The 16,390-nt window shown below is 42.7% G+C and overlaps 1 protein-coding gene across 1 annotated transcript; it reads right to left on the bottom strand.

Annotated features, from left to right (window-relative positions):
* Nucleotides 1-8,813: 8,813 nt before the first annotated feature.
* Nucleotides 8,814-13,860, bottom strand: LOC124115207. Its single transcript, XM_046476121.2, has 3 exons — nucleotides 13,621-13,860; nucleotides 11,035-11,179; nucleotides 8,814-10,258 (listed from the first exon to the last, which is right to left on the bottom strand). Exons 1-3 carry the CDS (start codon nucleotides 13,858-13,860, stop codon nucleotides 9,594-9,596), a joined length of 1,050 nt encoding a protein of 349 aa, XP_046332077.1. The 3' UTR covers nucleotides 8,814-9,593.
* Between the last annotated feature and the right edge of the window lie 2,530 nt (nucleotides 13,861-16,390).

Raw genomic sequence — 16,390 nt, 5'->3', positions numbered from 1 at the left:
TTGGGCACGCCAGAAACCTATAATCGTGGGTTCGAATCCCGGTTCGCCCCGATTATGTTTCTAGGTTTGTCAGCACCATACCCGTGCTCATGGGTTTCACCGAAGTGGTAAACGTCTGAGACCTGCATCACTTCGGGCTTTTTTCCCTCCCACATTAAGCTGACACGCCGCGATATAACTGTAATACTGTTAAAAGCGGCGTTAAACCCAACTCACTCACACTCCACTATAAAACCACCATCACCCTTCTGTTGCATAGCAGTGTGCACAAGTACTCTGGCCTCGTTGCAGAGAGACAGTCGTGATTATCTCTGTTTATGTTTATAACCGTCCCTGGCCAGACAACTGAGTCCATGTCTTTGTCAACTTGAACACCATCCGATGGTACGACTCAGTGAGGGCAAATGTTTTGAAGTTTGATTCGTGTCTCTCACGTCACTAGATTTTCTTTCTCCTCGACATTGACGTTTTATATTTAACTGGATGAGTGAGTGACAGTATTACAGTTATATCACGGCGTGTCAGCTTGATGTTGGAGGTAAGTCCAAAGTGATGCAGGTCTCAGACGTTTACCACTTCGGTGAAAACCACGAGCACGGGTATGGTGCTGACACACCTAGAAACATAATCGGGGCGAACCGGGATTCGAACCCACAATCATTGGTTTCTGGCGTGCCCAAGGGACGCAACTCTGCACAGTGAATCGCGGCGCCTTAGACGACTGGGCCACCCCTTCCCCCTTTAACTGGATGAAAGTGAAGATGTATTATCCTGATAGCTGGACCAAGGATTTGTACATTCACGTCAGCTTTTAATCCAAAGTCATCATTCTGAGTTCACACATAGCGGACAGCTTGCTCAGTTAAGACGTTCGTGTGTCAGTTAAGGTGATATGTTTGTTTGTTTGTTTGTTTGTTGTTTAATGACACACTCAGCAATATTCAAGCTATATGACGGTGGTCTGTAAATAATCGGACAATCCAGTGATTGATATCATGAGCATCGATCCACGCAATTGGGATCGTTGACATGCTTCAACCACTAACAGACTAACAGAAGGAAATATAGTTGGTTGGTTTGTTGTTTAACGCCGCACTCAGCAATATACCAACTAAATTTATATGACGTTGGTCTGTAAATACTAGTACTCGAGTCTGGACCGGACAACCCAGTGATTGATATCATGAGCATCGATCCACACAATTGGGATAGGATGACATGCATCAACCAAGTGAGCGAGCCTGACCACCCTATCTCGTTATTCGCCTTTTACGACAAGCATAGTCGCCTTTAACGACAAGCATAGTCGCCTTTTACGACAAGCATAGTCGCCTTTTACGACAAGCATAGTCGCCTTTTTAGCGATATTATCATATTAACGTATAAGAGTTCTCGCTGGGACCATGTTGATGTTTGAGTGTAAGCACCCAAAGCCATGTTCAGTCAAGTTTTTGCACGTAACACCTTAGGCCCTAATGCAATTTAATACATAGTGCAAATTGTGGTAGCAGACACCTCCGATATATAACAGCAGGCCCTGGTTATCTTTTGTAAAGATTTTATTGCGTGTGGATAATTTATTTGCTAAGGTGCAGGAGGTGACTCAAATTCAAGCTCTAGCTCCCGTGCACGTGTTGTGGATGTCATACACAAGGTAGTGACGTCAGCTGCTTTTCTATGTTACTCCACCCAAGATGAAACGAGGTGTGAAATTCTGAATCGCGTCAGTTATACTCCATGAACATTTTAACCAACCTCATAACTGTTCATTGTCCGTAACGTTTCCTAATGTACATGTTATGGGAGGTAAGATTGTATAATAAATATAAATAGACGTACTCCCCATTGAGACTTGATACAGATCTGGTCATAACAGCTAATAAAGAGCGAATGCGTGAGGTAAATACTGATTTATACAGTCCTTTAGCTGCATGGCAAACGTTCATCCCGTTGTTGAAGGTGAGGTGAGGTGAAATGGGGTTTAACGTCGCGTCCAAGATTATTGCACTTATATAGCGACGTGTGTGTGTGTGTGTGTGTGTGTGTGTGTGTGTGTGTGTGTGTGTGTGTGTGTGTGTGTGTGTGTGTGTGTGTGTGTGTGTGTGTGGCTGCTTGTACTAGTCCGGACTGATGCCGATTTATAGTGCTAGCTCACTGAGATACCATGCCGCAGTTTAACATGAATACCCCACTCAGACACAGTATATTGACTCCGAGCCGACCAGTCCTTGTTTAAGCCCCTTAATGCCGAGCGCCAGACAGGGTAACAACAAGTACCCTCTTTTAACGTCTTTTGGTATGTCCGGGCGGACGTTCTACTACTAGACCACGGAGGCGGTCTCCCGTTGTTGAAACCTACGAATACAACCACTGCGACCCTTCAGGGCAGCTATATTCCATTGTCACGATGAACAGTTGGTTGCAAATGTTTTTTAATGAATTTAGAGGGATACCTGTTAAATTGTATCAATTACTGTGATCACATGCGTTTAACGTAAAGAAATCAGCATTATTTGATACAAACATGCCCAATTAATTTAATATTATAATAAAGAGTGAGTGAGTGAGTTGGGTTTAAAGCCGGGTTTGAACAGTATTCCAGTCATATCACGGCGTGTCAGCTTAATGTGGGAAGAAAGCCCGAAGTGATGCAGGTCTCGGACGTTTACCACTTCGGTGAAACCCACGAGCACGGGTATGGTGCTGACAAAGTTAGAAACATAATCGGGGCGGACCGGGATTCGAACCCACAATCATAGGTTTCTGGCGTGCCCAAGGGACGCAACTCTGCACAGCGAATCGCGGCTCCTTAGACTACTGGGTCACCCGTGTCCCCTATAATAAAGAAACAATGTATAACTTTATTTTTACTTCGAACACATTATATATTACTTGAACATTTACATGCAGAGCACATGTTTTGATGAATGGACAGCAACACGATACAATTTTGTCTCAACGCCGAACTGAAAGTTACAGCACATCTCGTGTACGTAAAGTGTAGTAAGCACGATAACTGGAACCATATCTATGTCAAGAACCTATACTTTTACACAACCTGAAATACACATCGAAGAAGGATTATTTATGTGACATTTGTCTGTAACCGACCCTACATGATATGTGGAAGAAGGACTACTTCTGTAACAATTTTGTGTAGCTGGGGACGCCTTGAACGGGGTCGAACGTCACCATTTTGGGTTCATTGGTACCTGTTCCACTGTTTGCTAATCACAGACTGTTTATTCACATACAATGAATGGAATCAAGTAAATCTCAACAGTATGATGAGCAGAATCAATAAAATTGACATAAATGGTCCACAGAGACCTTCTTTGAAGGTGTTAAAATCAGGAATGACACCCTTAGCAGGTGTGTGGCGATATTGCGTGGGGATGTGTTTTGGTGTTATGTTTCACAGACAAAAACGTTCTTGTATAGGAGCCGCCTCCGTGGTCTTGTGGTATAACGGTCCCCGGCCTGCGTCATACCAAAATACGTTAAAATATGGTACTTGTTGTAACCCTGTCTGGCGCTCGGCATTAAGGGGCTAAAACAAGGACTGGTCGGCTCGGAGTCAGTATACTGTGTCTGAGTGGGGTATTCATGTTAAACTGCGGCATGGTATCTCAGTGAGCTAGCACTATAAATCGGCATCAGTCCGGACTAGTACAAGCAGCCACACACACACACACACACACGTGCATGCACGTCGCTATACAAGTGCAATAATCTTGGAGGCGACGTTAAACCCAATTTCACCTCACCTCTTGTATAGGATGTTTGTCGTCAACACTTATATTTGTTCTTATACTTGGTATTAACATATATATGTCATGATCTCTACTTTTTTTAAAGGGATAGGTTTCGTAAAGCTTCCAGAACCAGAACATCCCTTTCTACTGTAAGACGTGCATTGTGTGTACTCCGAGAGTGAAAATGTGCTTTTGTGTCGTTAACGAATTAGAAGTCCATGCACGTGTAATAATGCTCCACGCATGTGTAATGATACTTCATGCACGTGTAATAATTTTTCATGCACGAACACCACGTTAATCATGTGTACTTTGCATACGGGCCACCACCTTTTGGATGACGTTGAGTTCATTGTGTGAATATTTTACCTAAATTAAACATCGAATATGTGATTCACACATTACCAAAAGACAAAAGACATAATATGATTTGCATTATTTTTCTATTGTTGTTGTTGCCATTCAGCATGGAAACTATCATCTTGTAGGTAAACTTGCTGTTGTGGCATGTGTTTTAGATGGTCCATGTCGTGACACGCATTTAGAGCTGTCACTTTCATATGTGCAACTTTCGTATCCATCACTTTCATATGTGCCATTTTCGTATGCATTACTTTCATATGTGCCACTTTCGTATGTATCACTTTCATGTCCACCTCTTACGTATGCATCACTTTCATATGTGCCACTTTCGTATGTATTACTTTCATGTCCACCTCTTTCGTATGCATCACTTTCATATGTGCCACTTTCGCATGCATCACTTTCATATATGCCACTTTCGTATGCATCACTTTCATATATGCCACTTTCGTATGTGTCACTTTCGTATGCATCACTTTCATAGCTACCACTTTCGTATGCATCACTTTCATATATGCCACTTTCGTATGCATCACTTTCAATATGCCACTTTCGTATGTGTCACTTTCGTATGCATCACTTTCATATATGCCACTTTCGTATGTGTTACCTTCGTAAGCATCACTTTCATATATACCACTTTCGTATGTGTCACTTTCGTATATGCATCGCTTTCATATATGCCACTTTCGTATGTGTCACTTTCGTATGCATCACTTTGGTATGTGTCACTTTCGAATGTCTCATTTTTTATTCGATTTTGGCTAAGCTCTCACAACTTAGAAATTGAACGTGGGCGACGTTTTAATATTCCTCGTAAATGTAGAATTTGAAGAAGATTGTAACCTAAGCCATATAGAAAATGGATATCTTGAAACGAACCTTAGGTGACCGAGAATGGATACATATCATACATGCCTTACATAGCGTGTTTTAAGTCATATATGTAGAAGCGCGACTGTTACATGTCAACATAATGTTTTCGCTAAAATATCGCAAGGGCGCGTGAAATCTCAACGGTGACCTGTCAAACTGTTCCGTACGTATGGTTGTTATCATTTGAATAATAGTAAAAGCTACAACTACAATATCACAAAATCCGAACATTATTCAAGATGAAGGATAGTTTCAGATACAATTTCTTACGATCACACATCAAAAACCCTTTATCTTATATCAGTGGGTATGTTTTAACTGAATCCCCGGTGGATCATAGAGAAAATGTGAGTACATTTGACTGTTATTTCAGGCTTTGTTTAGGACAAACTACAAGCGGTAATCTTCAGCTCCGCGTGTAAAACAATGCCTAGGAGAACTGGAAATACAATTTAAATGACAAATGGTAGTTTAACTTTAATCTAGATTACAGCCACTGTACATACCACAAACTGGAGGTCACGAAAGTATAATCTAGATTACAGCCACTGTACATACCACAAACTGGAGGTCACGAAAGTATAATCTAGATTACAGCCACTGTACATACCACAAACTGGAGGTCACGAAAGTATAATCTAGATTACAGCCACTGTACATACCACAAAGTGGAGGTCACGAAAGTATAATCTAGATTACAGCCACTGTACATACCACAAACTGGAGGTCACGAAAGTATAATCTAGATTACAGCCACTGTACATACCACAAAGTGGAGGTCACGAAAGTATAATCTAGATTACAGCCACTGTACATACCACAAAGTGGAGGTCACGAAAGTATAATCTAGATTACAGCCACTGTACATACCACAAAGTGGAGGTCACGAAAGTATAATCTAGATTACAGCCACTGTACATACCACAAAGTGGAGGTCACGAAAGTATAATCTAGATTACAGCCACTGTACATACCACAAAGTGGAGGTCACGAAAGTATAATGGCAACACCCAAGAAGCAGATCATTGACAGAAACAAAATACACTTTTATCACGTGACCTCAATTATATGGTGAGTGAGTGAGTGAGTGAGTGACTGTGGTTTTACGCCGCTTTTAGCAATATTCCAGCAATATCACGGCGGGGGACACAAGAAATGGGCTTCTCACATTGTACCCATGTCGGGAATCGAACCCGGGTCTTCGGCGTGACGAGCGAACGCTTTAACCACTAGGCTACCAGACCGCCCCTCAATTATATGGACAACAACTGGACACGTGACGTGATTCAAGCGGCTGGCCAATCACTGTTTGGAGTTGTGAGTACCATTTAGCTGAGATCAATTTAAAACAATTAGGAATTCCAAATGTCCATTCATTTTCGTCTGTAAACTCTGATGTGTTTCTTATATTTGTGTGATGTAATGATATTAGCAGACAAAAGGCACTGCGTGCAAAACACGCATACAAATGTCTTGTGCGTGTTTTGTCGATTTATGCGTGAAACACGCACGTTTCTGCGTTAAAGCGAATCCTGACCCGTGATTTTGATCCCTACATTGTGTCAAACTATATACTGGTCAGAGGCTGGTGCTGATAAATGAGTCTGTCTGTCTGTCTGTCTGTCTGTCTCTCTGTCTGTCTGTCTATCTCTCTGTCTGTCTGTCTATCTGTCTGTCTGTCTGTCTGTCTATCTGTCTGTCTGTCTGCCTGTCTATCTCTCTGTCTGTCTGTCTGTCTGTCTGTCTGTCTGTCTACATATATTCAGCCACTGAAAAGTATACCTCGCGAGTACCTTGAATTCAGTATAACAATTTCGTCCCATCACCTTTGCAGCCGTGCCATCTGCTTCGCTCAGTGGCGCACCCTTGAGTGGAAAGCACAGCTTCAGCACCGTTCCAGCATTTTACTTTAATGATACATTGATGCTATTTTGCACCAAATCATGTTCAACCTTAAACGTTTTCGCGAACACCTAGTGTCATCACAAAGATTCAGTGATAGTTTTCAACACTCTTTTGCCTTTTACGCAAATCGGCACATGAGTACCACTGATTGTACTTTTGCATTGGCGTTTAATTAATGTTGTTCTAATCAATTTAAATTTAATTAAAGTCAGGATAATAATATGCGTTCACTTTTATTATCCTGTGTCTATTGTACAGATGCTAGCTGGCGACGACAACTCTGTGTCAGACCATCCATGTGATTTTGTGTGTTTCTAATTTTCATGCCCAACTCAAGATGAAGTCGGCTTGCGGAAGCAAATTTATCCGACTGCGCACAAACCGTTCTCAAGTTGATCGATACGGTGATATTATCACGTATGACGATTCGTGTATCGCTGCAGGGTGTTTAAAGCCGTCAAAGTGCAGGCGTTATACGACAAGAAAAGACACCAAACAATAGGCAAGATCACTGCTCTTCTTCGAACATTCAATAAACTACAATGCCGTGTTTTATGAAAAGTAAAATTCTTTTTTTTCTTCAGGGTGAGATGACATTTAAGCAAGCATTCGATTGGGTGAATATGACACTTATCTTTCTGAAACGACATCGTATGTTGGTCATATAAATCATCAGATCGTGTTAAATGTATGCAATGTTTTGAATGTAAACATTGAGATGTATTTTTTCCATAACGACTTTCCGATTTTATCCAAATTTGGTGCAATTCCATTTATTTAATAGAGGTTGTCAAATAACTTTGGATCTTACACGTGTGTCAAATGTCCCGTGGTTTGGCAGCCATATCGTTGGTTGGTTGGTTTGTTGTTTAGCGCCGCACTCAGCAATATTCTAGCTATATGACGGCGGTCTGTAAATTATTGAGCCTGGACCAGACAATCCAGTGATTAATATCATGAAGATCTAACCGCACAATTGGGATAGATGACATGCATCAAGCAAGTCAGCGAGTCTGACCATCCTTTCCCGTTAGTCGCCTCTTACGACAAGCATAGTCGCCTTTACGGCACGCATGGGTTGCTGAAAACATATTCTACCCTGGATCTTCACGGGTCTGCAGCCATATCGAATAGAAGGCTTGCTTTTGGTATGCAATCAAAGTGTACTTGGCCGAGAAAGTCTTATAAAAATGGACAAAACACAAAGCAAAAGGCATTATTCTTACCTTTCAGGAATATTCTATAAAATGTCGCGCCGATTTTGTATGATTTTGCATTTTAATTTTTTTTTAATACCGTCGGGAGATGAGAAACACTATATCATTTAGATGGCCTGACACTAATCTCCACTAATCATAGGCAAAGTCTAAATAAACTTATATATAACATTAAGGCGATAGAAGAAGAGAATTTGAATCAGGTGTCTTATGCGCAGCATCTAGAAGGATGGATGGAGGAGGGTTTGTTTTGTAAATATTCACTTTATTTTTTCAAGGAACCTCGATATGTTTGCCCTCATGGGTCATAAATACTTGTTATACCCCAACTCGATCAGATAGAATCTGACCGGATGAGGCATAATTTAAGTAGTTTCCAAAAAATCCCTAACGTTGCCGAGCAAAATTATCACTGATCCCCGCTTCAGTTGGTGGTATAAGTATTCCATCTTACCCTGCCTGGCGATTAGATAGAATCGGCACAAAGATCTAAAACAAGGACTGGTCGGCTCGGAGTCAGTACGCTGTGTCTGAGTGTTTAAGTTCAAGAGGGATTTAGTGGGGTATTCATGTTAACTGCAGCATGTTTGTTTTAGTGGGCTTGCACGAAATAGACGACATTAGTCCGAGCTAGTACAAGTTCTCACCTCACCTCTGTCACATTACACAAGACACTTGGTAATGTCAATTGGTTTATTTAAGTTTGCCTGCAACCAACGCCACAGACGTCACGTGCCCTCCATTACCTGCAAATGTCATGGCAACGGTGTTTGATGACCGGACATGACCTTCCGGTACCCAGAATTCCCACATCTGCCATTGTGTCTTAGCTTCGTCTTCATCAGCGTCATACAGCATGAATGTGGATGGCAGCTTGTACCCGTTGAACATGATGCTGAGGGGTTTGCCATTGGTGTTCTTGGTCCGACTCACTCCAACTCTCAACAACGCGGAATTGTAGCCAGAGCTTGGCACACTGATGGTAGTCTCAGCATGGCCGTTGCTGATGGGGATTATCATCTCCTTACCGTAGTAGGTGTTTTCATTGTTGGTACGCATGCTTCCAAAGTTGTAGCTTGTTTTAAACTTGTATAAGCAGGTAGACTCCCCAGGGAGACTAACCTTGCCGCTGGTGGAAAAGTGTACGTTAGAGTGCATTGCAGGGTTACCGTTCTCGTACTGAATACACGTCGATTCGCCAGAGGTAGGATTAATCCACCCGTTCTTAAAGTCCAGCTTGACATTCTGTGTTGAGGTGCCGTAGTTGTGGAGAAGAATCGACATCTCTTTGTTGTTTGGGTCCGCTAGAGCCAGAGAGGCAACTAACCTCTCCCATCCGGAGTATTCGCTGGTTACCCTAAGGAACTTCTGATTATTATACAAATATTTCCAGAACTTGAAGAATTTGGTCATTTGAGTCTCTTGACCATTCCCTGTAAACAAGGACCAGTTGAGGCTGGTGTGTCCGGGGTATTGTTCATTGGACAACATATACAATGGCCCTGTCTATAAACTCTCTGAGGTTAAGGTAGGTGAACATATGACCGTTGGGTTGGTATATAGTTGCAAAGTCTATCAAACCACTAGGGGACCACTGATCCATTCCCATAACTCGATCCCTTCCAAACTCACTGATGATGATAGGAACGTTTTTACCCTTCTTGATATGTGAATAATTTTCTATCATATCAATAGCAGCAACTAGTCGGGCTTCGTTGAACCCGGTGAAGCGGTGACTGCCACCCGAAACACGCAGATCATTGTAGGCATGGAAGGAAAAGAAGTCCAAATGATCCAAAGACATGTCTAGAAATCCGGCTGCTTTCTTCCACAAGCGGAAATTGTCCATATCGCCCATTTCCAGGCTGTATCCAGAATATGTGGGCCCACCAACCTTCATTCCAAAGCGTGACTTCAGCTTTTGGGCGACAATTCGATGGAAGTCAACAACAGTCTGGTCAGACAGGAACTGCCAGTGAGCGTTGGGTTCGTTGATGACTTCAAATATATTGGGGATGTGGCCACCTGTATAGTCCTTGGCACTCTGAACCATAAGCGACACAAACTCTGCTGCAGCGTCAAGGTTGTTGGGGAACTGCCCTTGGTGTTGAGACGTGTCCAACCATTTCGGCCAGTGCGTACCTTGTTGAAACATTAGTCCAACAACATTGTAAAGATTTGCTATATTTGTTTCATTTGTCTTATATTAATACCCATCAGTTGGTTGGTTGGTTGGTGGGTTTGCTGTTTACGCCGCACTCGGCAATATTCCCGCTATATGACGGCGGTCTGGTAATAATCGAGTCTGGACCAGACAACCCAGTGATTAACATCATGAGCATCGATCCACGCAATTGGGATCGATGACATGCATCAACCAAGTCAGCTAGCCTAACACCCGATCCCGTTAGTCGCCTTTTACGACAAGCATAGTCACCTTTTACGGCAAGCATAGTCACCTTTTACGGCAAACATGGGTTGCTGAAGACCTATTCTACCCCGGAATCTTAACGGGTCCATACCTATCAGTAGTATCAGACTTTGTTATTGGGTTAGAAAAATATAATGATTTTTTTCCAATGATTGAGATGGGTTGTGTTTTGTTTTAAATGGTAGACAAAACTTCTTTTTAGTTTGCTTGTGTGTGAAACAATCATTGATATATGCTTTTAGTTTGTCAACCACAAGAGTAAACATCTACGACCTGTGACATATTAAGGTATATCAATAATACTGAGAACAAATATTTTTTCGAAGCAGCCTTGGCTTCAAATACATTGGTACTTCACATATCAGGATGGCCAAAACCTGCAAGGAAGCAAGTTAATGTATGTCATCTACTTGCAGACAACCACGCCCCTAATATGATGGATACAAACAAAAACATGACTAATGTGCCGATTAAGTTTCCAACTTACCACTAATTTCCCAGACCAAGTTATCAATATCGCTGCCGTACCCATTCCGTTGTCCCATGTATGTTTTCCATATCTTTGATTGCAATGCATGGTCCTGGGCGTAGTTCGGATTTGGGTAGCCATGGTGACTTGGATTCTCGGACCACTAGTTAACGTGAAAGTAAATAAAGTCTTAAAAGTCCTTAATTTACAATATTTAATATTTAACATTGATTTTGTCTTTCACACATCGCACGTGCAATTTCACAACTGATAAGCATTTTCTTTCTCGCAAGATACAATTTTAGACTCCAAATCTAATAAATCAAATCAAATAAATCCAAATTTATCGGCGAAGTCGGCATACGTTGTTCATTTTGACAACCACTAACAATCGGAACAGCCCCAAGATTGCTTCTGGAAGTCGGTCAGAACACTTGAAAGGGCTTTAAGATTGCACAGATAAGAGTCTACAGGACATTTGTTTTTACACATTCTTGCTGACAATGCATTGCTATTCATGTACATATGTCTATGTGAGTGAGTGAGTGAGTGAGTGAGTATGGTTTTACGCCGCTTTTAGCAATATTCCAGCAATATCACGGCGGGGGACACCAGAAATGGGCATTGTACCCATGTCGGGAATCGAACCCGGGTCTTCGGCGTGACGAGCGAACGCTTTAACCACTAGGCTACCCGACCGCCCTACATGTCTATGTGGTAAATGAGACCACTATGAACACCGCGATACGAACTTCATGGAGTTTTGGAATCCTACATAAAAGAAGAGTGAGTGAGTGAGTTAAAGTTTAATTTCACATCGGCAATATAAAAACAGGCTATAGATCACCACGGTAGGGTCCATGGCGCACTTTTGCTACCTGCATGGACCCAGATCCAAGAAGAATAAATGTCTACATGTCTTCAGATTTTTTAGATCCAACTAAAGTTGATAGTACCGACGCAGTTTGGGCACTTGTCTCCCTCACAGTTGTCTTTACACTGGTCTTAACAAGTTCTGCCCCCCCCCCCCCCCCCCCCCTCCCCCCCCCCCTCCTATTAATCTGTTCTGCTTATTTATAATGATTATGTAATTTTAGGCCTTGTTAGTGGGAAAAGTAGGTCAGCCATGCATTGGATGACAGCTGTCTGGAACAGAATGGGTGAGTTCCAGTAATGTATATTCTGTTTCAGTGTGTGCATTCTACCAATGACAACATGGCACACATACTTAACCTACACCCAAAGATATTAGGGGCGGTCGGGTAGCCAAGTGGTTAAAGCGTTCGCTCGTCACGCCGAAGATCCGGGTTCGACGTGATGTTGCTGGAATATTACTAAAAGCGGCGTAAAACCATACTCACTCACTCACTCACTCAAAGATATTAACCGGATCCTGTACTCTTTTTGCCCATTATTTAGTATACGATTCGACAGCATCCATAATAATTTTAAGGTTGTGTAGCTGGCCGATATTTGAATAACTGACGAAGGTCGATATTGTCAAAGATAGAGACATCACCTGCAACTTTATTATGCCTCAAAGCGAGATTGACTAGTCAGAGAGCAGCACTACTGACCCCCACATGAGCCCGTAAACTGTCAGTAAAAATCAAAATTCCAATCCACAATATCATTAATTGTGATGAGCAAAGACATTTTTTATTAAAGAAACCACGTTCGTGACTTTATTATTATTAAAAAAAAAAGGTCACCGACTTACAAATAGCATCGTCATAGAATATACTGTATGATGACGTCACAAACAAGTAACGTGACGCCAATGACGTCACATAGCAATGGAATAGATAGCAGCCCGTCGTTTAGGGAAAGCGGACAGCTATCAAGTTTCAGTGGCCCGTAGATTTCTGTTAACATGCGGGCATTTGTATGATACTTCTATCCATTTTAGCTATAGTACTTCAACAATATCGAGCAGGGCTCACGCCATGCCCAATATTTTCCTGCTAACCTAACATGACACCGTATACGGCATCTAAAGACACCACAACTAATAATATGACCAACACTAGTCATACCACACACACACACGCACACATACACTCACACGCACACACACGCACGCATGCACACACACACACGCACACACACACACTCACACACGCACGCACGCACACACACACTCACATGTACACACTTGCGCACGCACGCACGCACACACACTCACTCACACACGCACGCACGCACGCACACTAGGGCACGCACGCACGCACACACACTCACACGCACACACTCACACACACTCACGCACGCACGCACACACACACGCGCACATACACACGCGCACGCACACACACTCACACTCGCACACACGCACACACACACGCGCACGCACGCACGCACGCACTCACACACGCATGCACAGAAGCACGCACACACACGCACGCACGCACACACACACTCACACGCACACACTCACTCACACACGCTCACACACGCACGCACACACACACACACGCGCGCACGCGCGCACGCACGCACACACACTCACACGCACACACTCACACACACTCACACACACACACACACTGGTAACACGTAGTAGTCTAATATAATTACTGAAGCTTGTCGGATGGATGCACTTACATTTTCAAAGAAATGGTCATTCAGATCTCGGTTCAGCCAACGTCCAGATGGAGTTCCAAGAGACTTACAATGGGAGATCAGATTGAGTCGGTCCAGCCCATTATGCTTGTTCCATCTGTCAGATTCGTAATGAACTCGTCCGCCCTGGGAAAGCCATTGGTTGTAGATGGTGACAGTGGTGTCGGAAAGGACGGTGTGTCCCAGCAACAGGATGTACACTGCCAGTCCCGGGGATAACATTGTCAGAATTCTAATAGTTCTATATCAGACCTATTTATATACTGCAATATTTATGTGAAAACGACCACATGTTAGCCTGTCCCAACACATGGTTAAATGTTATCACGGATTGCAAGTTGTTTTATGCCACTGAGATAACATGCAGCTTGTTTGACCCATTATAATGAGTGAGTGAGTGAGTGAGTATGGTTTTACGCCACTTTTAGCAATATTCCAGCAATATCACGGCGGGGACACCAGAAATGGGCTTCACACATTGTACCCATGTCGGGAATCGCACTTGGGTCTTCGGCGTAACGAGCGAACGCTTTAACCACTAGGCTACCCGACCGCGACCCTTTTATAATGACTCGGATTGGTTGAGAAAAGATATTGCTGTAAAAGTTAGATGACAAGATAATCTTTATTTTGTTTACCATATTAGACATCCATATAGAGAGTGAGTGACTGTGAGTGAGTTGGGTTTAACGCCGCTTTTAACAGTATTCCAGTTATATCACGGCGTGTCAGCTATATGTGGGAGGAAAACCCGAAATGATGCAGGTCTCAGACGTTTACCACTTCGGTTAAACCCACGAGCACGGCTATAGTGCTGACCAACCTAGAAACAAAATCGGGGCGAACCGGGATTCGAACCCACAATCATAGGTTTCTGGCGTGCCCAAGGGACGCAACTCTGCACAGCGAATCGCGGCGCCTTGGACGACTGGGCCGCCCGTGCCCTATACAAACCTATGAACTTACATGTGTATCCTGCTCGTAAGGGGTGACTTAATGGACCGAGAGGTCAGGCCCGTTTATCACAAGGTTGATCGCGTGTCATCGTTCCCTGAGGGCGTGAATCGGTGCTCACAATATGTATCCAGACTCGAATATGTACAGACCGCCATGCGTCGTTACACAAACAAACAAAGAAACAAATAAAACAAATAAATAAACAAACAAATAAACAAACACATGATTATGTTTCTTGAATTACTGATCTTAGAGGAAAATGCATATCCATGTGGTACCCCTTCATATGTTTAATAATGACTAGACACCTTCAGGTTATCTTTTCTGCTCATGAGAGATAGACCATCCTTGATTTTCAACCTATGTAATTGGATAACTTTGTTTGTTTGTTGTTTAACGCAGCACTCAGCAATATTTCAGCTATATGACGGCGGTCTGACATCATGAGCATTGATCTAAGCATAGTCGCCTTTTATGGCAAGCATGGGTTGTTGAAGACCAATTCTACCCCCTATCTTCACGGGTAACTAAAAACGTCCTTTGGATAGTAAGCAGGCTAGAATATGAAAATATGACTTCATAGTTTTTATCTATTTCGGTGAATAGTTAAATATTACTTCTCCCCATCAAGTTTGTCTCCAATCGATTACATAAACAGACAACACTATCGGATGGTGGCATAAGCAACGATTCAGGTCATTCTTGGCAGTTCTTGAGAAGTCGGCAGGTTAAGCAAAATTAGAAATTGCCGTCCATTTCGGATAGCACTTCTGGTTGGTTGGTTGGTTTGTTGTTTAACGCCGCACTCAGCAATATTCCAGCTATATGACGGTGGTCTGTAAATAATCGAGTCTGGACCAGACAATCCAGTGATTGATATCATGAGCATCGATCCACGCAATTCGGATCGATGACATGCATCAACCAAGTCAGCGAGTCTGACCACCCGATCCCGTTAGTCGCCTTTTACGACAAGCGTAGTTACCTTTTACGGCAAGCTGGGTTGCTGAAGACCTATTCTACCCCGGATCTTCACGGGTCTGGCACTTACGGCATGAAATAGGCACTAACGAAAAGGCTCAAAGTCGGAGTCTATATCTGTATTTATGATGAAGCTGAGTTGAGTGGGGACCATGGACACGTGCCCTGCCGTGTGGTTTATTCGTATCTTCTTGATAAGGGCACACGAAGCTTATCTGTGAACCCTGAAAAGACTGACAAGTCGTGACAACAGCTACACCTTGTATGTCAATATGTGTAACTCTGCATGCAATTCACATGCTATCAAATATTCGGTACATGTAGAAGGGGGTGGGTGGGTGTGTGTGTGTGTGTGTGTGTGTGTGTGTGTGTGTGTGTGTGTGTGTGTGTGTGTGTGTGTGTGTGTGTGTGTGTGTGTGTGTGTGTGTGTGTGTGTAATAATACCGCCAATGGAAGTACTCCTTTTTGGAATTCAATATATAAATACTACTCAAGAGAAGTTAAACAACACCCTATTCGTCGACATTACTTTATTAAACATGTAAAAAGGCCTACAGTACATTACGTTCAATTTAAGACGAAAACAAGTCGTGACAACAGCTACACCTTGTATGTCAAAATGTGTAACTCACATGCTATCAGATATTCGGTACATGTAGAAGGTGGGTGTGTGTTTGTGTAATAATACCGATAATGGAAGTACTCAATTTTGGAATTTAATACATAAATACTACTCAAAAGAAGTTAAACAACACCCTATTCGTTCCCATTACTTTAACAAATATGTAAAAAGGCCACAGTACATTACGTTCAA

Source organism: Haliotis rufescens, unplaced genomic scaffold (assembly GCF_023055435.1).
Source record: "Haliotis rufescens isolate VD_foot unplaced genomic scaffold, xgHalRufe1.0.p SCAF_86, whole genome shotgun sequence".
NCBI lineage: Eukaryota > Metazoa > Mollusca > Gastropoda > Lepetellida > Haliotidae > Haliotis > Haliotis rufescens.
Note: the sequence above shows the minus strand (reverse complement) of the source record. Positions and strands in the feature narration are given on the sequence as shown.

Coding starts and splice junctions, on each gene's coding strand:
- LOC124115207 (XM_046476121.2), bottom strand. CDS start 13,860: ATGTTATCCCCGGGACTGGCAGTGTACATCCTGTTGCTGGGACACACC. Junction 11,180..13,620: donor ATGACCATTTCTTTGAAAAT/GTAAGTGCATCC, acceptor CACGTTAACTAG/TGGTCCGAGAATCCAAGTCA. Junction 10,259..11,034: donor CTTGGTCTGGGAAATTAGTG/GTAAGTTGGAAA, acceptor TGTTTCAACAAG/GTACGCACTGGCCGAAATGG.